The sequence below is a fragment of the Alligator mississippiensis genome, chromosome 12 (assembly GCF_030867095.1).
Source record: "Alligator mississippiensis isolate rAllMis1 chromosome 12, rAllMis1, whole genome shotgun sequence".
Taxonomy (NCBI): Eukaryota; Metazoa; Chordata; order Crocodylia; family Alligatoridae; genus Alligator; species Alligator mississippiensis.
This window is the reverse complement of record NC_081835.1, coordinates 49,195,948-49,221,541: the sequence shown is the minus strand read 5'-3', so window position 1 is coordinate 49,221,541 and position 25,594 is coordinate 49,195,948. Positions and strand designations below refer to the sequence as shown.

Here is a 25,594-nt window from a genome sequence, read left to right as displayed (position 1 = left end):
CAGCTGAATGCAAGAGTCCCTTTCACTTCCTGCCTTAAATGCCTGCACTGTCCTGTTGTAAGCTGTTAAAATAGCTGCTGGAGTGGCCAAGAGGTGGAAGAAATTATCTCTGTTTGGGTGCAGATTGGCTTGTGTTTATAAAGCACTTCAGGTGGCGGGTGCCTACAGGAACGTGAAGTGCTAGTGTTCCTTTGTTTTATTTTTCCAGAGATGTCGTATTTGCTTTGTGGCTTGTAGAGCATCAAAGTACGAGTGCCAAGTGTCACTCAGAAAGCCAAATGCTTCCAGCCAGCTACCAGTAACCAGCAGGGTTTTGGTCTTGAGAGCTAGATTGAGAGCAATGCCTGTTCCTTTCTCTGCATATCCCGAGCAGTGCTGAATGGGGTTCCGCCCACCTGCAAAGCTGCCTTGCACAGGTAGTGTTCCTGGACTGCTACTGCAGCAAAGCAAAAGCTGAGCTCTTGCTTTGTGTTTTGCAGGAAGAGGGCATGGAAAGGCAGCTGGTAAACCTGCTCATTGAGCTCTCAGCTGAACAGTATATGCCGATCTTTGCACATCATCGGATATCATTGGAAATGCTCAGCACCATGACCACCAGTGACCTGGAAAAGGTACAAGACAGCACACAGCAGAGCAATTCCCTGCCTTCACACTGAACTCAAGGGGAGTTAATGCTGCCTGAGCTCTGGGCACCCTGTTAGGTCTTGTAGTTTGGCCCTAGATGCAGGATCCTGCTGAAGCTCGTGGTCGTGCACCTGATACATTGCAGAGTCCTGTTCTGGGGATGGTTGGAAATACCAGTGCTGTTTCATGTGTCTGCTCCTGGGGTCTTCTTCTCCAGGGACCTGTGTCACAGCAGAGCACTGACACTTTGAGAGCATCCCTGAATTGCTACTGCTCTGCAGAAGCTGTTCTCATAGCATCTGCATGGAGGGGGTCTGTGAAGCTGCTGTGCAGGCTTTGGTTTCCTTTAGGTGTTCCCCATGCCACTTGAAGGGCCATACTAAGAGACACCTGGGCCCTGGCTTCAGCACCTAATGCCCTTTAGGGGGATCATCATGCCAGGCTAAGAATAAGGAACTCTGGCACTCCCACTTTCTCAAGGCCCAAGGCTGCTGTTTGAACCACAGCCTTTCCCACTCCCAGAGCTAACTGAACTCTCCTTGTGCTGCAGATCGGAATTACAGAAACTGGCCTGCAGCACACCATCCTTAGGCGAGCCCAGGAGATCCTGGCTGTGGCTGAAACAATCCCAGGTACAGGTACCACATGTTTTTCTGCCTGATCAATGGGAGTTAGATACATTGACACTAAATGCTAGTGGTTGTATAAAGAGACTTGTTCTCCATCAAGTCCAGAGCAGCCTCATACCACTGGACAAGGTAGTCTGCAGCTTTGTGTGAGGTTGGACAGCAGGAGGTGGAGGAGAAGAGATCTGAGGGGCAAGGCTAGGAGCAGGACAAATGGCAGCCAAGAGCTGGTTGTACAAAAGGGGTGCTGCCATTCACTGCAGTAAGGCTGCTTTAAGTGGAAGGGCTCTGAGTGCTGAACCACTCTTAGCTGGTTCTGCTTAGACTTGCTGGTTTGGAAGAGAAAGCTCTGTCTAGTGCTCAGGTTTTCTCTTGTGATTGCAGAGCTGTTGAAGAGAACTGAGGCTGAGGTCCCAGCCACACCAGAGCCCAGTGCCCCCTCAGAAGAAATCCCCAGTGCTGTGTTCCCTTCTGCTGCACAGCTGGAGCTGGATGAGAGGAGGTCGGAGTGTGTTGTCTGCATGGAGCGGGAGGTAAGACCCTGGAGTTGGGAATGGGACTGTGTGTGTTGCTGTGCTGTAGGTCAGAGCCATGCACAATAGAGCGCTCCCACAGCCTTTGCCCCTAGGCAGAATCTGGCTGCCTAGACTGGGCAGGAGCCCTCTCATCATCTTCCCATGTGTAGCTTGCAGGATCAAAAGCTGGCTGCTATAGGGTACTGTGCACTCCTCACAGGCCAGTGTGTCTCCATGGTCTGTAATTTCACCTGTCTCCTGGGCTCCTACAGGCCTGGGCTGTCAAACTGGCAGAGGGCAGCAATGAGTAGAAATGCCTGTACCCTACTTCTCTTGTCTCCTAAACACATCTTTCCTTGGGACAAGGGGTGAGGGGGGAAGCAAAACAAAGCCTTTTGGGTTTGGGGTTTGTGGGAGAGACACTTATGAATTTTCCTTTTAGGTTATCCCTGAAAATAGAGTGGATGAGATAAATGCCCAGGCTGGGGCTGCCAGTTCAGCCCTGACTTGTTCCTGGAGCTGGTCGGGGGCCCGGTCTTAAACACAGGTCTCCACAGGGGGAGCTTCTGAAGCTCTCTGTGTCACTAGGCCTTTTCTTGCACAGTGTGTTTGGGTAGTTAACTGAATCAAAGGCTTGGCTTGGTACAGTGGATCTCCCCAAGAGGCATTGTGCTCTGTCAGGAGAGGTACCAAGGGTCAGGGTGCTTGCCTTCTATTTCCATCCTAGCCAAACACAGGGGGTGACTGTGGCTGAGTCCTCTCTGCCTTGTTTTTTCTCTGTGGAAGCAGGGCATGGGAAAAAAAACTGTTCTTATTGAGGCTTGGATGGTAACTGAGTACAAGGTTTTGGTTCCTCAAGTGAAGGAGCAAAGTAACTTTGTGACCTTGCCTCCTCCCCACAGGCCCACATGATCTTCCTGACCTGTGGCCACGTATGCTGCTGCCAGACGTGTTGTGAGGCCCTGCGCACCTGCCCCCTCTGCCGCCAGGACATCGTGCAGCGCATCCGCATCTTCCACAGTGGCTAGCGGGAGCAGAGCTGTTCCACTTGCAGGGCTTGGGATGCTGCTAGCCAGGAGGCCAAGGAGAGTTTAGCCCCCTGCCCTGGTCTGCATCCCCCTATCGCAGTACATTAGCCAACCGCTCCTGATGTGAAGCTCCCACATGCACTATATTGGCCCCTCTGAGCCTTAGTCTGCTGTGGGAAGGACTGGAATGGGCACTGTCACCTCTTCCTCACAGGTGTATGGCTCCTCTGGCTGACTGCCTTTGTATGTGCATGTAGGCATGCCCCTCCTTCCCTGCAGCAACCCTTTGGTCCCTGAAATGCACCCCCCAGCACCGCACTATGGGAAAGCAAACCTCGCTGACTGACTCCTGTTGTCTGAGAACATCTCAAGTTCCCCCAAGTGTCTGGTTTCTGACTCCGTTGCCTTTAGGCTCCCCTTTCTGTGTGTGTTTGTGTCCTTGAGATGCCTGTCTGGTGTCCTTTCCTGGGGCTGAGCAGACAAGGTCCTCTCCTTAATTTATTTATTTGCCCTCAGAATCATGCTTTTGCAGCACCTGGGAACAGCCTGTCCTCTCAGTCACAAAGGAGACAGATTTGATTGGTCTTTGTAGCTCCCTTCTCACTGATGCCCAGGATACTCAGTGGAAGGGGTGATGAACTCTCTGGGAAAAGCACTTGGCAGCAGGTGTGTGATTTGGTGGGAACCCTGCCAGTCCCTCACACCCAAGCTGCTTTCATGCTCTGTGACCCAGGCTTTGGCAACAAGCACCGCAGGGATCTGACCCTTAAGCAGACAGCCTTGTGCAGCTACTTGGGACTGGTAGGAACTGACAGTGGAGCAACCCCTCCTTTTGATGCTGCTCCCACTGAAGGGCAAGGGCCCATGTGCCTCTCAGCTTGGAGCAGAGTGGAGTTGGCTCTACCATCAGGCACAGAGGGGCTCTTCTCTGAATGGAAAAAACTACCCCAGCCTGTATCATTGACTGCAGCTGACCAGGTTGTAATGAAGTGGCAGGTCAGGGAGGCACCTCCCTTATTCTCCGGAGCTGTGGGGGTCATGAACCGAGCAACATGTGTCAATGGAATGGCTGGAGGGATGACAGCCAAGCTGCACCCCCGTTTTGACGGCGTCAACTCTTCTTATGGAATTGTTTCAGGTTTGGACCTGAAGCTGGTTTGTAGAGGTGGCCAGCACTGGAATTGTGGGCCTAGCCAGGAGTTCCCAAGACTCTTGCCTCTTCTGGAGTATTGCTGCTACCTCCACAAAACCAACTGGTGGTGATGTAGCTGTGTGTTCTTGTAATAACCTCGGGCTGGAGCTAGCTGGGGATGATGGAAGGTAAATATCACTGATGGAGCTCTTGGCAGCTTTGCATTGTCATTGTGAGCATGACTTCTGGTTAATTCCCCAGTTTAATTAATGAATAATGATTCCAGTATGTTCCTGTCTTCTTGACCTTGAAGTATAAACTGAATGGCTTGCTCCTGCCCCTTTGTAACAGCTCCCCCCAGGAGAAACCGTTAAAAAGCAGCTGGTTTCTGCTGGTCATTGTTTAGTTACTTTTTTTTCTAGAAACATGAGGCAGTGGAAGGGGTGGGTAAGGCAGGGAGCTGGGCATTGACTTTTCCCTTCCATCAGCAGAAGGTCAAGACCTGCTTGAAAATGAGATTCTTGGGATTATATTTCTGCTTCTGTCTACATTCAAAGACCCAGCTCAGCATAACCGGTGATGTTGGCTCAACACTAGATTCTCGGGGGTGGGAGGGAGAGGGGGACAGGGCTGTGAGCAGAGATGAGGGGAGGAAGAGGCCTGGAAGAGGAGAGACCAAGGGTCATTTGGCAGAGCTAGCCCTGCTTACAGCAGGCCTGGGTCTACAGAGGAGCACTGCTGCTACTCTCCTTGGTTCCTTCAGTATTTGGAGCTGTATAAAGGAGAATTCAGAGGGTGTGTTCTTGCTGTAGCATGTGGGTGTCAGCATCAGGCTGCAGCCCAGGGCAGGGCAGGGCAGATCTGTCAGATGAGAGGTTTTTTTTGCTTTGCATTTAAGTTTCAGTCTGTAGACGGGGTCATATGCCATGACTTCGTCTCTGGGGCCAGTGCCCACTCCTGTTCCCTTCTCAGTCAATAGCATAGTATTTCAGCAGAAGCCACTGTGCTGCTGGTGTATCCATGTGTACCTGTGGGAATCAGTGTTGTCTGCATACACCCTGGGTTTCAGGGGATACTGAGAGCAATCCAGGCCTGAGGAGTGATATGTATGTGTTGGATATGTGGTCATTTCAAATCTGTTTGATGACCCCAAACAGTGCCAGAACCCAGTGTGATGGCAGTGGGGGGCCAGGGGCTATATATCTCACACAGGGAGGGAGGGAGGGAGGGAGGGAGGGAGCCAGGTAGTGAAACACCATTCTAAATGTGAAAGGGGCAGAGGCTTTAATGGAGGCTTTTCTCTCCTTGGTTTGCCCTATCCCCTGCTCTTCTTATCCCCATGGACTTTTATTCCTGTCTTGTACATACCCTTGGAGTCCAACCCTCCAAGGAGCTGAGGCCTCTTCACTCCTGTGGACTCCAGAGATGTGGGAGGCACCTAGTGTTTCCCAGGATAAGGTCCTTCCATTCTGATATGGGACTCCATATGAGAGCAGCAGGTTAGTAGCATCTTCCTCAGCTGTGTTGCACTTTGTACATGATCAGGCCTCTCTTTGTGGGCAGCTGTAGCCTAGTGGTGTTGAGGGTGAGGGGTTTAGCACTGGAAGAGACAACTTAGAGAAGTTTTTAAGTGCAGGTTAGACATCCACCTGTCTGAGATGGTTTAGGCAGGGATCATAGAACCATAGAAAATTAGGGTTGGAAGGGACCTCTGGAGGTCATCTAGTCCAACTCCTGGCTCAAAACAGGACCATCCCCAACTAGATCATTCTAGCCAGGGCTTTATCTAGCTGGATCTTAAAAACATGCAAGGATGGAGATTCCACCCCCTCTCTAGGTAACCTGTTCCAGTGCTTCACCACCCTCCTAGTGAGAGTTTTTCCTATTATCCAACCTAAACTTGCCGTGCTGCAACTTGAGACCATTGCTCCTTGTTCTGTCATCTGCCCCCACTGAGAACAGTCCAGCTTCATCCTCTTTGGACCCCCTTCAGGTAGTTGAAGGCTGTTATTAAATCCCCCTCCGTCTTCTCTTCTGCAGACTAAATAAGCCCAGTTCCCTCAGCCTCTCATAAATCATGTGCCTCAGCCCCTGAACCAATTTTGTTGCCCTCCACTGGACTCTTTCCAACTTGTCCACATCTTTTCTATAGTGGGGGGCCCAAAACTGGATACAGTTCTTCAGATGTGGCCTCACCAATGTAGAATAGAGTGGAATAATGACTTCCCTCAATCTGCTAGCAATGCTCCTCCTAATGTAGCCCAGTATGCCATTAGTTTTCTTGGCAGCAAAGGCACACTGGGACTCATATCCATCTTACTGTCCACTGTAACCCGCAGGTACTTTTCTGCAGAGCTGCTGCTTAGCCAGTCAGTCCCCAGTGTGTAGTGGCACTTGGGACTGTTCCATCCTAAGTGCAGGGCTTTGCACTTGTTGAACCTCATGTGATTCCTTTTGGTCCAATCCTCCAATTTGTCTAGGTCACTCTGAATCCTAGCCCTATCTCCTAGTGTATCTACTAGACCCACCAGCTTTGCCATCCATGAACTTCCTGAGGGTGCACTCTGTGCCATCTTCCAGATTGTTAATGAAGATATTGAACATAACCAGCCCATGGACCAACTCCTGGGGCACTCCACTTGATACCGGCTGCCAACTAGACATTGAGCCTTTGATTGCTACCCTTTGAATCCAACAATCCAACCAGCTTTCTGTCCACTTGGAGTCCTTTCATCCAACCCATACTTGGTCAGCTTGCTTGCAAGAATGTTGTGGGATACGGTATCAAAAGCCTTACTAAAGTTAAGGTCTATCATGTCCACTGCTTTCCCTGCATCCACAGAGACAGTTATTTTGTAGAAGACAATCAGGTTGGTCAGCATGACTTGCCCTTGGTGAATCCATGCTGACTGTTCCTAGTCACCGTCTCTTCCAAGTGCTTAGAAATGAATTCCTTGAGGATCTGCTTCGTGATTTTTCCGGGGACTGAGGTGATGCTGACTGGTCTGTAGTTCCCTAGATCCTCCTCCTTCCCTTTCTTAAAGATGAGCACTGTTTTTGCTCTTTTCCAGTCATCCAGGACCTCCCACAATTGTCACAAATGATCCTGCCTTAAGCAGGGGTTCGGCTAGATGTGACCTGAGGCTCTTTCCATCCCTGTTTTCCATTGACCCTGATTTTGGTGCATGTCTGATTGGGTATCAAAGTCAACTTTAAGTTCAGGCAGAAAATAACTTCAGAGCCATCCCTGCCTTTGCATAAAGGATCAGGCTTGTCTGTAGCTCTGTCCTGGTAAGGGTCTTTGATGTGTTCTTTTCTGAGGTCCTTTTTTAAAGGTCCCCTGAGCATGTACAACTGGGAACCAGTTAGGGTTTAAGGGAAGGAGGGCAGCATGTACAGACTTTCTCCCTGTGGCACTGGTGCAGCCCCACTGGATACCAGCCCTTTTATCTGCTGTCTTGGTTCAACTTACCCATACGTTTTGAATCTGAGTCAGGCTCTCCCCTTCAAGGCTGTCAAGCCAGTTAAATGGAGGGTTAACTAGCCCCATATTTAGCCACTCCTTCAGAGAGTTCCCCTTTCCCTGTCCATGCAGAGTACAGAATATCCACATGGATGAGATATCCACATGGATGAGAACACTGAAGCACTGGAAGCATTTTGTGTGGCTGTCGCAGATGTGCATTCACTGATGGCTTTGCACACAATGGTGGATCTATAGCAAGCCTGGATTTAACTTTCCTGTACTGGGTTTTCATTCCCCAAGGTCTGAGGAGCTGGGTATGTTGTACAGCAGGGATTTTCAACCTTTTAAAAAAAGTACTCTTTCTGGTGGCAGTGGCCAGACACAGAGTGGGGGGGGGGGAGCCGGGCCAGGGCCTTGCATGCTGCAGCCACCCACCACACGTGGCTTCATGGGCTGATGATGGGCTTCACACCCGTTAAATCACGAGCCGCCCATCAGCAGCTTGCAGAGCTGCATGTGTGACCAGCCGTGGGAAAGCGGTGCACAGTAGTACTGTGGGGTGGTGGGTGGCAGCAGCATGGGGTGGTGGTTGAGCTCCCCGCCCCATGTCTGGCAGGTCAGGCGGCACCTGTGCTGCCCACAGACGGGTGCTGCTGCCCTTGGACCACCCTCCCCCACCCCTGACCCTGCTTCTGGGAGGTGGCAGTGCGAGGTGGTGGGAGGCAATGCTCCATCCTCGCCTGCCCACACACACCCTTTGGACCTTTCCAAGTACCCCTAGGGGTATGCGTACCCCCAGTTGGCAACCCCTGTTCTAGACTACAGTGCATTGCAGAAATCCCAAACTAGCTCAGATGTTAGAAGTAGCCCAGCAGCATGACACATCTTACAGTCTAATAATTTATCTGCGAGGAAAGGAGTGCCCGTGCAGCTCAGCTTCTGATGGGCCAGGGTAGGTTGTGAACTGCAGGACTCTTAGGGATGGGAGTGCTGGAGGGCAGCTGGTGGGCAGGCACCACCACCAAGACTTGCTTCTCTCTCCAGCTTTTATGTGCAATTGTGTACTGGAGACTTGGTAGTTTGTCCAGTTGGCTCTTGTTGCTGTGTTTGCAAAAAGCCTTGCTTCACTACTTAGTCCATATCCTGTAACTATCAAGTTCCATCCTGAGGCTACCATGTCTGTGTTCTCCCAGCACTACTCACTTCAGGGGTAATGCCCTGACTGGTGCTGAAGGCTGAATCCTGTGCATTTGTCGTGCTGCCTCACTACATCTCAGGGCTATGCCAAAGAGAGAGGTAATGAATGACTGAACCTTGAGGCAAGGTCCACTGCTTGCCCGTAAACAAGCCCAAAGCCAAAGGTTTGTGGAAAATCCCAAGCCAGGAGGTAGCGATTCCCAGTCTCCTCTGGCCATGGGGAGTGAATTACTGGAATGTCTCTAACTAGGAACTGCTGAGTGAATTCTTGTTTCTGACATTTTTTGTTTGTCCATGTTTGTCTCGTATTCCTGGAAGAAAATAAAGTATGAAAATGAACGGGAACAAAATGGTGTCTGACATTGCTCCCTTTTCTATCTGTGGCAGGGGGAGGGATGGCTAAGGCTATGGGTATTGCTAGCATCAGCTGGGGGACGTGTAGCTTTGGGAGTGGCTGTGCTGGTCATACAAGCCAAATCCACCTTGCACTCCCTGAGTATCCAGCTCCAGCCACATGAACCAGAGAAAGTGGCTTGTGTGGTCAACATATAAAACTTCCTCTGCAGCCTCTGAACTTCTCTTCCTTGAGGGTCCCTCAGTGCTCGGCTGTGCCCAGACTGCCCCTAATGCCTCTAACTGTCCTTCTCTAGCTAGCCTTGGCCATAAATTGGCTGGAATTGACCCTCTCAAAGCACAGTTCCTTTTGGAAGAGTGTGTAAAAATGGTCCCCGTTTACTCAGCAGCTCTGCTGTCTGGCACAAATAGGAAGGCCAGATGGGGCTTTTGTGATCATCAAGTCAGACCTCTTGTATTACACAGAAAGTCCTTAATAGAGGACCCCTTTCCCCTGCCAAAGAGTCCTGTGTTCAGCCTGAAGCTCTTAATAGAGTAAGTCTTCTAGAAAGATATCCAGCCTTGATTTATCGTTTCCAAGTGATGGAAAGTCTGCCCTGCAAAGCTATGAATTTTGCATCCTGTTTTCAATGTGAATTTTGCAATGTCAGTGTCCAGCTATTTTTGCTTGCTTTGCTCTTACCTGCTAGCTCGTAGACTCTCAGTTGTCAGATTTCTGTGGAGGGTACTTCAGTTGAATTACCTCTTGACCTTTTCTCTGATAAACTAAATAGATCTTAGTCTCTTTCTATTAAGCAGATTTCTAGCCCACAAAAATTTCTGGTGTCTTTCTTCTGAACCCTTTCCAGTTTTGTAAACTCTTGTTTTTAAGTGTAGACACCAGAACTTAACCAAATCTCCCTGTAGGTCTTGACCAGGTGTGAGCAAAATAGGGCCTGCCGGTCAGATGTGGCCCACCAAGGGATTTTATCTAGCCCATGGCAGCTCCTTTGGCCCCACCCAGCCCAGGTGTGGGGGGGCAGCCCAAGCCATGGCACATATGCAGCTGGACCTGGCACCCTGGCCCATCCACCATGCACCCACTGCTGGGGTTGTTGGATGGTGCAGGCAGGTTCTCTATGGAAACTGGCACAGGACACCCGCAGGCAGGGCATGCTTAGCCAGGTAGATGGGATGGGGCCGTGGGCAGGCAGGAAGCAGCGTCTGGGAGCAGGAAGGGCAGGGCTGGGGCCAGGGCCAGGATTGTGGGGCAGTGACAGCATGGGGATAGAGGGCAGAGCTGCGATCCACTCTCCACACACACCTGCAGTGGGTGCCAGTTCCATGAGCAGAAGCAAGTGGGGAATGGATCTCAACTCTGCCCTGGGCCCTGGACCCAAGCTGTCACCACTTCATGATCCCAGCCCTGCTCCCCTGTCCCATTCCTGGATGCTGCTCCCTGCCTGCCCACAGCCCCATCCCATCAGCCTGGCTGAGCACACTCTGCCCAGGGGTCCTGGGCTGGTCTAGTAATCTACCATTTATTGAGAAGTCCTCAATTTACATCTTCAGTGACTGGCTTTTTTGCATGCATACCAGCCTCTGGCTTCTTTACTATTCACAGAAGTTTAGGGCTGGAATTCCTTCCATCCAGGAAGACCAACTGCAGATGCTTCCTCAGCCTGACGAAGGCTATTTATACCCGAAAGCTTGCTAAGAAGAATTTTTCCAACGGTTTGAGTTTGTCTAATAAAAGATAGATTTACCCAAAGAACCTTGTCTGCCTATGTCCTTAAACCAACACGGCTAAAACCTACACCTTAGTAAAGCTGATTCTCTCTTGTCTGTGCCTCATGCCTGAGCAGAGAGACAGCCTGGCTTGGTCCTCGGATCCAGGGAGGAATTTTCAAGGCTAATGACTAGGAAACTGATGATAACTCTATTTGCAAACAAAGCAAGTTTACATTGGGGTCTAGTCAGTCCCTCTCCCCTCCCAAAGCCTCCTCCCGCTATGGTCTTTGGCACTGATAGGATTGCATAAATTGCCTGACTTTTCCTATTAGAAGTCCTTTGTTTCAGTTGTTTATAACTTCACCAAATTATAACATTTTTGGGATATAATTTTCCATAGAGGTTGTCTGGCTCAGACTGAATGTATGTGGGTTGGGGGGAGGGAACTTTAATTAAGATGGTTCAGTTAACTCTCAAAATTAGATTAAGAAATATGTTTCAGATATCCTTTTGTCCATATTAAAATAAATCTTACAGCTGCAGTAGCGCACACAATCTTTTGGGAAAAGTGGGAAGGAGTTTACGGAAAAAGGGGATGGAGCATGGGAGCAAGTGGGATATGAGGGTAAGAACTGGGGAAGAGTAGGGAGGTTGCCAAGAACTGGGGAAGAGTTGGAGAGCTTTATGGTTTCAGAAAGGAAAGGGGCAGGAGACCGGCAGTAGAGGTGGTTGGATGGGAGCACAGTGGAAAGGTCAAGAGCAAAAAGAGAGCTGGATAGGAAATATTGAAGAACGGGGACAGATGGGAGCCAACTGGGGTAGAAGGATCTATAACTTCCTGGAATGGACCCTGGGAATCCTGGTCTCTGCATTCATAGATTTTATACACATTAGGGCTGCAAGGAACCTCGGAAGATCAGCAGGTCCAGCCCTGCCCCAGGGGCAGGATGTCAGCTAGGGTCAAAGGATCCCAGCAAGATAAGTGTCCAAATGGTTCTTAAAAGAGTCCAGAATAGGTGCTTGCACCACCTCTGGAGGGAGTCTATTCCAGGCCCTGAGGGCTCAGACAGTAAAGAAGATTTCCTTATGTCCAGCCTAAAACAGTCTCAGAGGAGTTTGTGACTATTGGTCCTTGTCCCTTGGGGTGCTCTGGTGAACAGATGTTCCCCCAAATCCTGATGCACACCCTTATAGGCTGCCACCAGGTCACCCCTGAGCCTGCGCTTTTCCAGGCTGGAAAGTCCCATGGCTCTCAGCCTTCATAAGGCCTATTCTCTTGCCCTATTCTCTGCTCAGCAAATACCTGTGAACCCACAAATGAAGTGTGTCTCAATCTCCTTCAGTAAGATTGTCTACAGAGAGGGTACGATCCTTCTGTTGCTATTGGTCACTCTAGTAGCTCACGTAGTAGAGGCCTGTCATGTCTGAACCCTGGCTGATGGGACAAGTGGAGGTTAATATGATTCTGCCTGGTAAAAGTTCTTATTCCTAAATCTGCTAGTTTGGACATTTGCTGTACAAAAATACCTCAAATCCCCTCCAGGTCAGGAGGTTTCCTAAAAGTTAGGAAATGTGGAAAAGCCAGGATTGAGGTTGCCTGGGCATAAGCATTGTGTGCAGTCTTTCCACGAAGACTATTTTACCCAGGAACCGTGCCTCACTGAGCACAAGGACGGACTGGCTTTGCAAATGAATTAGGGTTGTTGTGTCCTCTTTATCTCTTTGCTTCTACTTTACTTGATACAAAAATTGGAAGGGGGCAATTAATGATAAAGGGGTTGGCAAGAGCAGGTCTCAGGGTTCAATAAGATGTCACACAGGAACACTGGATTCTGTCCCTGCCTCTGTCCCAAGTCCCTGCTTGATGCTGCAACCTGTTACACTAAACGTTGCACAGCTGATCACTAATAGTTCAATGCACTTTCTAGGTGCCCTGCCTAATTTGCCGTAGATCTAGGTGCTTTCAGCAGCAATAGGAGTTGATTGGAGTCCTGCTATGAATGTATGAACATGTGAAGTATTCTGGAAAACACAGGCTGTCTCAAGCTGAGCACCTGAAATTAGAGGCTATTTTAGAAAGTTTTGGCCCTTGTTGCTCTTGGCTTTCTGCCCCAGCTGTAAAATGATGGATATAATAGAGGGAGTATTTATGAAGATAAATTACCTAGTGTATTATAAGAGTGATGCTGCAGTCAGGAAGCACTTGGTATGGTGGTAAAATCAGGTTTACTAATGAAGCAGCAAATTAGGTGGGTTCAGTGCAGGGTTTGCGTAGAAAATAGTTAATGATCAGTGAGTGTCCTCCTGTGTTAATGTTAATAAATAAAGCCAATAAATAACCTCAAGATGGAGAAGTCCTATGGTAAAAATGGTTGTATTCATACCATTAAACACAATAGGAACAGGAGTGGTGAATCAGAGCCACCCTGGTAGAGGTAAACCCAGTATTCACTGACTTCCAAGTGCCACCTTTCCTGTCTTCTAATGGAGGTGCTGGGCTGAGTAGAGTGGTGCTGCAGGGCTAAGCTGCGTTACCCTTCCACCCCAGTATGCTGGGTTGACATCAAGTCCGTCCAGGTCCGTTCTGTTCCTTCATAGATACGTACTGAAGGGAACTTTGTGTGGGTGGCGGTGAGGGTCAGAGCAACACTAAGGGCCTGCATGCACAGGGCTGCCTGCCTGACACCCTGCCTGCCCTGCAACACGTAGGGCTGTTTGTCATGTCAATGCTTTGTCTCACAGCTCAAGGATGGGTGAGGAGGAAAAGTCTGATTTCAACATCCCCTGTCAACAACAGGCCTGAGGGTAAACAGTGGGGGTAAGGCCTGGGCTATCTCAGAGACTTGCTCTGTTTGTTCTCTGCAGATACCCAGCCAGGGTCTCAGGGAGCAGGCTGCCCAGCTGCAGAACACACACCCAACATGGGGGTGAAGAGGGCTCTGTGCTCCCCCTCACCCCAGGCAGCGAGGGGCAAACTTTGGCAGGACAGCTGGGATGTGCATGCCCTGTGCATGGCAGGGGAATGCTGGTCCTGCACTGGGGTCTCAGCTGGACACAGCAATCCTTCACTGTGGGATCCAGACTGAGCCCCTAATCACATTGAAAGTCACTTGGGGGCTGAGAGTCAAGGGTAGGCAACCCCTGGCATGGGTGCCAGAGTGTGTCATGCAAAGGCGTTTTGCTTGGCATATGTGCCTCGGGGCAGATGGCAGGGAAGGGGTCAGGGCTGTGCAGCCGTGACAAGGACTGAGCCCCTGGTGGCTCCCCTGCCCTCTACCACTCGCATGCCAACTTCTTACAAGTTGAGGCTGCAGCTGTTTTTGGCACTGTCCCAAAACATTGCCGACCCCATGGCTGAGTCATCAGGCCCGACCCGTGGCACTCTGCCATGGATGTGCTCTGAAACCCTTGGGTTAGTATAGACCTAAAGTAGTAGGCAAGGGAGATAGGTTTTGCCATGTGGGTATGACGGGGCTCATGTGGGTGTGAGGATGGAGTATGGGACCAGGCCATTCCCATTCTCCAGCAAAAGGGAGTTTGACCCCCCATCACAAGTGGTTCCATTTCAGGGTCAGCAGATATTCCCCAAGTTACCTTCACTCTACCAGTCACTCTTCGAGGGAGGAGGGTGTGATGTCTGGTTGGGGAGCATGGGTGGCAATACCCACAGATTGGAAGCAGTGTCCTTGCTTTCTTCTGTTCCTGCCTGGACGGGCAGCTTGGCTCAGCCCTTCAGCTGTGGCTGTCATGGCTGCAGAAAGGAGAGTGGCAGGACAAGAGGACCCCCTCCCATGTTACTGAGAACCGGGCTTGGGGTCAGCTGGAATTAAACTTCTGGACTATTGAACAAATGGCCGGCTTGTGTGATGCACCACCTGCACTCTCTGCCCCAACCCTTGCCTCAGTACTCTGGGCAGTGACTAAAAATAGTTTTCCAAAGTGTTCCTGGGCATGTGTGTGTGGCAGAACAGGAACTTGCTTGTGGTTCTCATTTATTAATGGGTGGCAATCCCTCAGCCCTGGGCCAAGTTCCACCCTGAGCCAAAGGCCAGAAAAACAGAAAAAGAGGGAGCAAGGGAATGCACTGATGGGGAATATCCTGGGGCCACAGCACCAGCCAGGTGTCATTTGTGCCACACTGACAGCAAGGGCGTGCGGGCTGGTTAGCAGAGGTGCAGAAACCCCTATTTCTTGGGGGTCACAAAAGCTTACGTCTCTGATTTAGTTACTCTGTAAAGTGAATATCTACCCTGCCTTCTGCCTGACTTGAGCAGGGGTTGGCCTAGATGACCTCCTGAAGTCCCTTTGAGGAGGGGTCCTGCTTTGAGCAGGGGGTTGGGCTAGATGACCTCCTGAGGTCCCTTCCAACCCTAACTTTCTATGATTCTCCGATTCTATGACTTCAGACTAACACAGCTAAGTACACTCTCTGCTTTTGTTTGGCCAGGGCTTGCAGGGGGGTCTGTGGCAGCATTTGGAGGTTTACAAGCAGGGAGGTTTGTGGCAGCGTTCTCAGGCTGTGCTGAGCCTTGGGTGCTCTCCCCAAGTGTCCTGGTGCTGCATGCTTCACTGCAGCCCCCTCCAGCCCCTGCTAAGGAGGGGAAAGAATGCGAGCATGCCATGGCCTGCTCTTCACAGATCATCAATTAGTGATTAAAGTTCAGGCCGGGTGTAGCCTCCCTAACATAGCCACCAGCCACTCACAGTCATTGGCTTTATCTCAGCGCAAACAGTGCCTGGCAGCAAGTGATTCATCTAACTCAGTACTGGCCTGTTACTCAGTGACTACAGTTCAGCAGCCAGCAAGGCTGACTGCTTCAAAAGCAGGGGCTCAGAGCATGCCCTGGCCTTTCCTTCCAGGTCTGTCCACTCACTACAAAGTCTGGCTGTCTGATCATCGCAAGGAGAAGCTGAGCCCATGTTGTGCCTGGGGAGTGTTGGGTATGTCCATTTGCCCCTTGACAATCTGTTTTTTCTACAGCAGGAAAGCCAAGGCAAGAGGCCTGCTCAGACCTGAGGACAGAAAGAGCCTGCACAACTGGATTTTGTTACTGGCCAATTTCAACTCCTGTGTCATTTGGATGAACTTCTTTTGATGCCCATTTCCTCCAGTGGGGAAGCTGAGTTGAACATAGCTCCTACAGCAGCCTGAAGTCACAGCGATGGGTGTTAGGAGAGGCTGGACCTAGAGCATAGGTAGAAACCCCTCTGCTTCCCAGGGCCAGGTGCAAGAGCCTGGTCTGTGAGAACTAAGTGCCCCCCCCAACTGCCGTCTTGATGGATGTGCACGCCAGAGAATGTGGGATTTGCTATGAAGCCTACAGGGTGCCTTCTAGGTGGCGGGTGCCCAAGCTGCTTTTGTGCCATCACTCCCTTTGCCTCTCCTGCCTCCGGAAGCTGGTCTGCCACAACAGGGCCTTCTCCTTCATCAGCTGCCCCTTCTGCAGAACAGTGACGCTGGTGCCAGAGCAGGGGCTGCAGGCTCTGAAGAATGACGAGGACATCCTGCGGGAGACGTCAGCCCAGAGCAGCCTGCCCGCCTCTGGTGTCTTGGCAGCCGAGCACAAGGCCCAGGAGGAGGAAGAGGAGGAGGAGGAACCCCCCAGTGCTTCTGAATGTTCCTTGAGTGACTCCACGCTGTCCCTGGACATGGACTTTAACTACGTGACCCACTCATCCATCTTCACTGTCAGCAGCACGGTCCCTCCAAACGCCATCCGGGTTCCAGCCAGCCCTGGGGCCTGGCATGGGTTCCACATGCAGGAGATGCAGAACACCTTTGTGGTGGGGCTCCCGAGCCGGGTGACACCTGTGGACATTCAGCCACCCATCTCCTCAGTGGAGAATCTACGCCTGTGCTTCGCTGTGGGCATCATCATCCTCATTGTGTCCATCTTCTTCATGCTCGTCTTTCTCAAGTAGGCAAGGACTTTGGGAGGTGGACCAAGGATGAGCCTAACTCAGTGGGCTTGAGGAAAGCACAGACTGGGGTTTAAGCTGCAGGGACGGGTCTTTCCGGATGGATTGACTGTGTTGGGACATGTGAATCCTGCAGGAGCCTGGATGCTGCTTCTGCACATCTGAGCTGCCCTCCCCCTGATAAAGACTCATTGAGCCATGCAAGTGGTGTCCACTGGTCCTGAGGCTGTTACAGGGGCTTCACTGGGGGCAGAAGGGCCATATTCTGCCTTCAGCCATGGCAGCTGGCTAATGACATGAGCCTTTGGGGAAATAGGGCTTGGTTTCTGGGTTGCTTTCTAGTCCATGAGTGTTTGGAGATAGTATTTGCTTCCATGTGCAGGAAGCACCACACTGTACTTTACCATGGCTGAGTTGGTTGGATATGGGGTCAGGCTAATGAGCTCTGTAGGACTGAATGCCCTGGCTGCATTGTATGGGAAGTGGTGGGAGGGCAAGTTGTGAGAAAAGCAGAGAAAAGATCAAATTGGGCAGATGTTCCCAGCTCGACCCCAAAACCAAGCTACTCAGCATGACAGGCCTCTTGTGAAAAGGGTCATACACTCAAGGGTAGGGCCTATGGTAATCTGTTCTATCCCACGTGGATTTTACCAAATGGCCAGCTGCTCCCCTGTGAGTGGCAAGGCTTCTGCTCATCTGAAACACCTTTGGGAGAGCTTGTGTGGGGGAAATTGCTTGCCCAGCTAGCTTTGTCTCCTCTTTGCAGTGTCAGTAGTGCCAGCTGCACAGGTCCAAACACCAAGGTTTGGGCCTCCTAAAGCATAAGCTTAAAACAAAATAATAAACCATATATTGTTTTTTCTTTGCCGTCTGGTTTCTGTGCCTTCATGCCGTGCTTGGGTTAGCTTTTCAGGCAAGTACAAGGACTAAAACCTTTCTTTGCAACTGAAAGCCAAGAGTCTTGCTTAACTCCACATCCCCGGGAGCTGGAACTGAAAAGCAGCGCATCAGGCTGCAAGAACGCAACTCTGGAGGCTCAAAAGCAGCTTTCCTCGGCTGTCTCCTATGGGCAGCTGCCACCCCATCCAGCTGGGTCTTGGTCCCAGCTCTGCTGTAAGCTCCCTGAACCTTCTCGGGTGAATCACTCTGTGCCTCAGTTTCCCCTGCTATAGAACTGGGATAATGATGTTGCTCCACTTCACATCACCCTGGGTCCCAACTCAGTGCAAATCCTTGTAAGTCAGAGTCTGCGCTGTTGGCAGTTCCTCCTCAAGAAGGAAGGCAGCAGCCACCATGTCATCGCCATGGGGCTGAGTCCCACAGCAGTGCCTGGCCCAACACTCAAGCTGTATTCACTTGTTAGCTATTTGCAGGCCTTTCAGTAGTGGGGGAGCAGGCTCCAGAGTTCCCTTGTCTAGTCCAGGTCCTGGCATTAAGGGGTGACAGTAGTGTTGCCTTCTTCAGCTTGAGCCACAGCATCATCCTTCCACTGGGGGGAGGGGTGTGTGCACGCGGACAGCATGGGCAGCATCCCACGAGCGTGGAATGGGTGCTCTCAGGGGCAAGCACAGCCAGCAGGAGTTAGGGTGGGATCTCAGGGTCCTTGAGGTGAGAGTACCCAGCCTAGCTCTTGGAGAGTGAGGAAGCACTAGGGGGGGAGTGAACCCAGCTGGAGGCCTGGCTAAGCCCACAGGGAAAAGAGCAAGGGGATGAGAGTGCCATGAAGGCCTTTGATGGGAACAGCATCTACAAGGAAGGGCAGCAGAGCTGCTCCTGTAAGGGGCTGAAGTCACAGCTAATGTCTAGGATGGAGATTTGTTACCTGCAGTTCCCTGATTAGCTTTTAATTTACACAAAGTAACACATTTGTGGAGGCTTCCTCCAAGTCTAGTTATGGAGTCCACACCTTTCTTTACAAGCACTTAACTAGCTTCAGGCAATGCACAATGAATGAACCCTAATGTAAAAAAAAAAAATCTTGAGTGAAATGAAAAGGTCTTTGGAAAGCCCACTGGTAGCCCAAATACCTTAAAAACCTCTGAAGGCCCCCTCCTCCCATTAGGCTGTCAAGCACTTGGATCAGATTAATGGGAACTCAAGCCCTCATTCACATTAGATGGGTTTGTTCAAGGTTTTGATGGGTTGAGGGCCAGGTTTTCCTGCCAGGTGTGTGTGAACAAGAGCAGTTCAGCTGAGACACCAGCCTCTATTAATAGGGCTGGTGTGATTATTAGGCCCATTTGAAAATAACTGTGGGGAAAAGTAGTTGGAGAGAAAATGTTAACAGGTAGTTGGGAACTTAAAAAGCATCGTCTTAGGCATTAAGTGAAAACCAAGCTCACCAGAGGAGAGTGGAGGGTGGCTGAGAGCTTCTCAGCCCTTCAAATCTTGAACTGTTTTGATTCGTAGTCCCTGAAGTTCAAGCAGTGTTGGAGGGGAGTGTGCTTTGCTCGGCAGCCCACCACTCTGGTGGAGGCACTGGCTCCCCCAGGAGAGCCCTTCTCCAAGGGGGACTTCTCACACAGCTGGTCTAAAGGTTGGGCATAAGAGGGCTGAGAGCAAGTCAAATGAAACAACACTGGTGTGGATGAAGAAGTGTTAATGGTGAGGCCAACAGCAGCAGCTCTGAACCGCCCCCGTTCACCTCCTTACCCAGCCCCCATAATAGTAGGGAGGCCTCTGCAAGCAGGGCTGGGGTGGAGCTCAAATGGCCCCTTGGAGGGACCTCCCAGGACAGCCAAAACACTGATTGTGTGCAAAACAAAGCAAAGGATGGTGTGCTTTCCTTGTGTCACTCTCCAGTTAGGGCTGCCTGTGATCATCACACAAAGCCTTTCACCGGTGAAATCTGAGACATCTGTGCTGCAAACTAGGTGGGAAGATGGCTGTAACCCCTACTAGGGACAGCCTAGGTCCTCAGGACCCAGAAAAATGGACTCAAGATGCATTGAAGGGAAAGCCCATAAGAGCATCCTTGTAGAGAGAGAGCAAGCAGACGGAGGGGGGTGGGGGGAAGAGAACATAGCAGAGTGAAATAGTTTAGCTTTTAAACTGCTGCCCTCTGGTCAGGCATTTCCCAAAGCCAAGTGTGAAGGCACTTAGATTCATAGCACAGGGCAAGGAGCTGGCTTGCTCACACATTGATGGAGCTCACATATTTGCCCAAGGGGGGAGGAGGGTCCGTCTCACAAATAGCATGCAGAGCCTTGAATAGACCCACTTCTGTCCCCCAGGTCTGTGCAAGCCACCACTCAGCCTGTCTCAGGCAGACAGCAATTATTATCCCAGGTAAGCCCTAAACCCCATCTGCATGCCATACCTGCAGCTTCATCCATGTTTCCAAATGGATAGGTTATGACTGTTGTATTAAGTGAGCTCTACCGGTATAGCACTATCGGTACACTTACAGCAAAGTGGGGATGTACTACCTCCCCAATACAACCTTCATCTGGCTCTAACAAACCTGCCCAGTGGTGGATGGATCTGACTGGGTGACAAACAACCCCTAACTGCCACAGTACCATCCAAGGCAAATACCACTCCTGGAGACAAGACTAGAATAGAGACCCCTTTTGCAGCTGCTGTGATGTAGGGCTCATAATGACTAAGGTCTTCCTACTACCTTCTGCAGGAACTCAGCTATGGGAGCTAGGGAAACCCAGGCCAGCACAGAGCTACCAGCTTGAACCTGCTGCACTGCCAGGGGAAACTCACTGTACCTCCCAAAACAAGTTTCCCCCGTTTTTAGAAAGGGAAATGGTTCCACAATGAAGGTGTGCACAGGATTGAAGTGTCTTTGCTACACCTCCATTAGCAGGCAGCCCCCACCACTGTTGGCAGGGCTCTCCAAAAGAAGGAAAAACTAAGGAAATTTCAGCTTCTTGGTAAACAAGATCAAGTGAAGTTGAGCCCTGCAGAGGGAAAAGGCAGAAGGAATGGAAAGAACCTGATTAAAGCAAGGAAGGGTCAGTATTTTGTCACAGCTCTGAGTGCACTCCCTTTGCAACATGACCAGTGCTGATAGTAATGCACTATCTGCCTGTAGTGAAGTTCACTCTGGGCAACTGCAGGACATGACACTTCTGACCTCAGCAAAGCCCACCTGGCAGCCTCAGGCCCAGAGGCTACCACCCACGTGGCTCAGCCAGGTGGTAGTTGGAAATAGACTATGTACAGGTAGCATCTAGGGCTCTGCAGCAGTCACAGCTCTGAGCACAGCTAACCTGTGTGGGTGTCCTCCTCATTCTTCAGAGCCTGTTGACTCTGCTTCAGCTCAGGTCACTGTTCTCCAGAAGACACTCACCTTTTCACCCTGTAGGAGACAAGAACCTGAAACTCAGATTTATCCACCCAATTAGTTTCTCCCCTCTTGAAGGCACCATACCTAAATAAACCAAGCCTGAATAACCTCTGGCCAAGGCACAGTTTCTGGGCCAAGAAGACTACTGTAATCACAGATTTGCAAAAAGGTGAGTATCTGGGAGACTAATCTCAGGGCTTTTCCACATTAAAAAATGATCCAGTCAGAAAAATGATTTAAATAAGAATATATTTTCTGTAGGGGGAAAAAAAAGAAAAAAAGATTACGGTCTATTGTTGAGTGATTCTTAAGGAAATAATAACATCCCCCCCCCCCCCCAAAAAAAATGTAACTCGATCAATCAAATGACAACCTGTACTAGAACTGTCCAATTCAGATCCTAAAGAACTTTTAATTTAGCAGGATTTCATACTGACTTTTTGCTGTAAGTTTTCTGAAAAATGAAAAAAAGAGATCCAGTCCTTTTCCTCAAACAGCTGTTTAGTACTTTTCATGCAGCAACCTCCAAGCTCTTTTCATTTCTCTTACGGTACAGAAAGGGGAAAAAAAAAGACATCTGTTAGTGATGTAAAATTTTTGCCACAAACATGAACTAGTGATTTCAAGTCAAGTGCAAACCCACAACAGAGATGTGCTTACTTAGTTTAAAATACAGTTTAGCATCACATACTAAATTGCTCATCTTAAGTGAGTTATGAAGCCTCCACACACAGAGTTTGTACTGAGGCAATCAATCAGATATACTGCCAATAGTCTTAGTTACACCCATGCAAGTCTCACAAATAAGACTGAAAGAGCACAGCAACTGAACTAATCTCAAAATATCACAGCCAGAAATGGACTCTTAAGACCTAGATTCCTAAATAGATAGTTCAGTTGGAGTCTTTACTACAGAAATGTGAAACTCTGAAGCCCTCCTCCCCAAGATTGGCCTCAGCTAGCTACAGGGTGTTAAAAGCCCACCTATCTTGCCTCCACCAGGATTTTGCATCCAGACAGCCACCTTGAACACTTTTTACAGTCATAATTAAAATCCTTTTGAAGAACAGCTTGACTTAAGTTCAGGTAGTGCAACTAGAAGGAGACATCCTTTTCCCCAGGATGCAGACACCTTGCTTCCAAAGGAGGCTGGAGGGTCAGTTATAGGCTGGTGGGGAGTGTCTTAGGTTTAATGCCTTGCACCCACAGGGGCACTCAACTCACTTTTGTCAGGACATCTATGGTCACACCCTTTGGGAGAGGTCTCTCTCTTTTGTAACTGCTAGGCCAAAAAAAAAAAAAAAGGAAAAAAAAAAGCAGCCTTGAAGATAATTTTATTATTTAATTTTTTTTTTTTAAAACAGCTTGTCTTTTAAAAACTCTTTCCATTGACTAAATTCACTAACCCAGTGTAGATATAGCAGGAGTGGAGGGCTCAGTGAATTTCCCATGGTGATATTAGTTTACATTCTGCTCTCACTGGGAATGAGCAAAGGGTGACTAAGGAATAGTTGTAGCACCAGCTCTTCTTGTATTCTGTGAATGGGGCTGGGGAGCTGGAGGCAGGAAGGTGCCATATGCCTTAACTTCTAGAACTCAGCATGTTAAGATAAGAAACGATACTGTTAAGCTCAGCAGACTTTCCATAAACTATTACAGCAACTGTGTCACTTCTCTACTCTGGATACAACTGGGTAGGTTCCAGTTTTGTAGCAGCTTCCTGAAAAAGGAGCCCATTTCTCCAAGAAGATATATATATATAAAAAGAACGAGTGAAGTTGGTTTGATTCATGACTAAGCAATATTTACCAGCATCTACATACATCAGCAACAAGTCAAAGTGGAGCCATTGAGATTGGGAAACATAATTATTTAATTGCACTTTATTTTTCCAAGAAATGCAATGCAAATCTTCAGGGTTTATCAAAGACATGGCATGTGTTAGTTAGTGCTGCTTCCACAGTGGGACAGTGTCTACAGACACCTGACTAAGACCACACTTAGATGCATTTAGGCCATCACAGTGACAGCCATACAAGGGAAGTCCTAAATTATGACCTGGCTCTAAACATTTCTTCTGTACATCAACATTGGACTTTCTTGCTGAGAGCAAGGTATTAACTTTGAGTTAAGTTATGTGCTAAACATTTATATTTTAGTACATTAAGTTTGTAAACCAGCCAGTCCTACAATTTTAGAAGAGTTTGGCTACTAGTCACATTTCTATTCAATAGAGCAATGAGAATTTATCACATTGCTATCAATCACATTTTGAACTACATAAATTACCTGCATTTTACAAAAAGTGTGTTTCTTGGGATGCTTCCAGGTCAAACTGACTCAAAGAAGTTGTGGGAAAAAATATCAAGTGATCACAGAACCTAATACCAGTGTAAAAAGAGTTTCTATTCCATTTGTAAAATTTAAGAGAAAATGTGTTTTTATAAGCATTTGTTCTCTCCCCTACAGTATCTGAAACTCAAAATACTAAAGGAGGGGGTTAGTGCAGAACCTGAAAGTGAAAGCATGTAGAAACAGGACAAGATTGAAAATTTCCCAGATAAGTAAAAAGACGAGTCATTTTTCATTCTTTGTGTTTCAATTAGATTTAAAAAGTCTGCTCCAATAACCCAAGGTATCTGGAGTGAACCAGGTTAAATTACACACCATTATAGCCTAACCATTAAACACTTAATTTATGCTACAATCCTGCCACCTGTAGCAGCAGAGAAAAAGGCACAGGAGACTGGCAACTGACTGCCCACAGTAAACTCCCTCCTCCTGTCTAGACAAGGAGTCCATTAACATTATGGTAGCTGTATGGCTGCTGCTGAATTCCCAGTGCAACCCAGCAAAAGAACAGACTCCTCCGGTTCACCAGCATCACAGGCAGGACCCACACATGTGAATGGAGAAATTTTGCTAACACTTCTCTGTTCAGAGTTGACAGTTACCTTTGGTGAGGTTGTGAGGAAGGGCCAACAGCAAGGAGTTGTGTGGCTCAAGGGCTTCCTAGTACCATTTTGCAATGAGGATAAAAGGGGCAATTGTGGCAAAAGTGTGCCTCAACAGATCCAGCCACACCACTAACAAACCACAATGTGCAAGAGGTTAGCAGTCAACACTGGCCACAAAATTAATTTAATACTTCACAGAACTGGGAGAACAGAGGCCTGGTTTTGGTAAACAAAAGGCTTTTCTTCTGCCAGGTCTTTTGCTTGGGGATGGGAACAGATTAACGATGCTGCTCAAGCCTAATGGGATGAAAGATGATCCATCTCAGGCTTTGCCTTCCGTTAGTCAGCATGCTGCCCCACTACATGGGGAACTGTGGATTACTCAGTTCATACCACTCTGGACTCACAGGGACATGCCATAATCTTTCACTTGTCACTTATTTTAGTAGGGGAGCTGCAGAGGATTCAACTTAAAATGGTAAGCACATAAGAGGAGCTTTTGATAAAACATTTACTAGAAGTTACATCTCTGTTCTAGAGCGCTACTTTAGAGTACTCAGACCACAGCCTTTTAAAGCTAAACGGAGCTGTAACAGCGCACAGCCTGTGCTCAGCAGCACCCGTTTGTGTTCTACCGTTCTGAATGTTCAACAGTTCAAGCTTGCATTCCTCTGACTCCTTGCTGTTTTCAGAAAGGCATATGCATGGTAGCTGTAGCTTGCAGTCAGGTTACAGAATCAGTATATTTTAATTTCATGAGTTTTGAATTGGCACCTAACTGTTTGGTGAACATGTTTGTGAAGACCCAGTGGAAAGTGCCTGTGATCAAGGATTTAGGCTGACAGCCCATAGATCTCTTTGGAATATTTGTAGGTTTAATATCAATTTGGGGAGAGAAGCAGAGACTTTTCTGTCCTATTCTTAAACACCCTCTGCAGACTTTCTTTTCTGAACCTGTTTACAAAGTTCATACTTGTGTATAAAAAGGTTACAATAAACAAATCAATGGTTCACACCAATAGGACAGCAATATGAACATGCAGTAAGACTTGTTGGCTCTTTCAGCTAGCCTTGGCCTATGGATGAGCTCATCAGGCCAGAGATCAGAACCAAATGACCAGCAGTGCTAATAGAGTCATTAGCTTACAGATCCTGTCTGCAACACAGAGTGTCTGGTCTATTCCCATCTCAAGCATAAGCAGCTGGTAAGTGCAATGTGTGCTCAAGAAGAGGCCATATGCCAAAAGGAGGTTCACAGACTCCTCTCAAATCTTTCAGCTTTTCATCCCAACCAGTCCAGGTCATCATCGTCGTCATCATCATCCCCAAAGAGTGGGGTTGGGGGAGGGCACCCTTTCAAACTCTGGAAGAGCAACCAGAAAGCAGTGTTAGGTTACTTCTTTTCAGCAGTTCCCAAAAGGGTCTAGTTTCCAGAAGGCTGTGTAAAGGAGTCACTGTAGACACTTTGGGAGGCAGCACCAAGAAACATCATAATTGACTGTCTTCCTCTACATGGCATGGTGGATCAAAGATGTTAGATCAGATGGGGAGGGGCTGAAATCCCACTAGAAAACTAGGGGACCTTAACATCTCCTAAATCTTCCTTGTAGCAGAACCCCCTCAATGGAGTCAGTTACAGCACCAGAGTTTTGAACCTGGTGATCTTAATACTTTCTTGGTGACAAGCCAAGAAACAGGAGGCTGTGGGTTGCTATTTTTGCCTATGCAGCTAATCCTTTACACACCTGTCCACAGGTTCAAGTGTG

General features: G+C 48.9%; 3 protein-coding genes across 13 annotated transcripts in view; 2 read left to right on the top strand and 1 right to left on the bottom strand.

Moving 5' to 3' along the window:
• LRSAM1 (leucine rich repeat and sterile alpha motif containing 1) overlaps positions 1-15,722 on the top strand; it is a 55,692-nt gene extending 39,970 nt beyond the window's left edge. For 4 of the 6 annotated variants that reach the window (XM_059715462.1, XM_059715460.1, XM_059715459.1 and 1 more), the window contains 5 exons: positions 480-611; positions 1,175-1,262; positions 1,635-1,783; positions 2,668-4,113; positions 15,634-15,722. In XM_059715462.1, coding sequence (XP_059571445.1) covers positions 480-611; positions 1,175-1,262; positions 1,635-1,783; positions 2,668-2,793 — 495 coding nt within the window. In that variant the 3' untranslated portion in view covers positions 2,794-4,113; positions 15,634-15,722. The remainder of the gene's footprint in view (positions 1-479; positions 612-1,174; positions 1,263-1,634; positions 1,784-2,667; positions 4,114-15,633) is intronic. The other 2 variants (XM_059715463.1, XM_014602681.3) reach the window with 1 other exon arrangement.
• LOC109280238 (E3 ubiquitin-protein ligase TRIM23) lies at positions 15,519-17,433 on the top strand. Its single transcript, XM_019475738.1, has one exon. It carries the CDS (start codon positions 15,930-15,932, stop codon positions 16,572-16,574), a length of 645 nt encoding a protein of 214 aa, XP_019331283.1. The 5' UTR covers positions 15,519-15,929; the 3' UTR covers positions 16,575-17,433.
• A 5,287-nt stretch (positions 17,434-22,720) lies between these two features.
• The window catches only part of FKBP15 (FKBP prolyl isomerase family member 15), a 45,742-nt gene continuing 42,868 nt past the window's right edge, over positions 22,721-25,594 (bottom strand). For all 6 annotated transcript variants that reach the window (XM_019501031.2, XM_019501030.2, XM_006268286.4 and 3 more), the window contains one exon: positions 22,721-25,191. In XM_019501031.2, coding sequence (XP_019356576.1) covers positions 25,111-25,191 — 81 coding nt within the window. In that variant the 3' untranslated portion in view covers positions 22,721-25,110. The remainder of the gene's footprint in view (positions 25,192-25,594) is intronic.

Bases quoted from the DNA above. Each gene is read 5' to 3' on its own strand.
- LOC109280238 (XM_019475738.1), top strand. From the start codon at position 15,930: ATGGATGTGCACGCCAGAGAATGTGGGATTTGCTATGAAGCCTACAGG.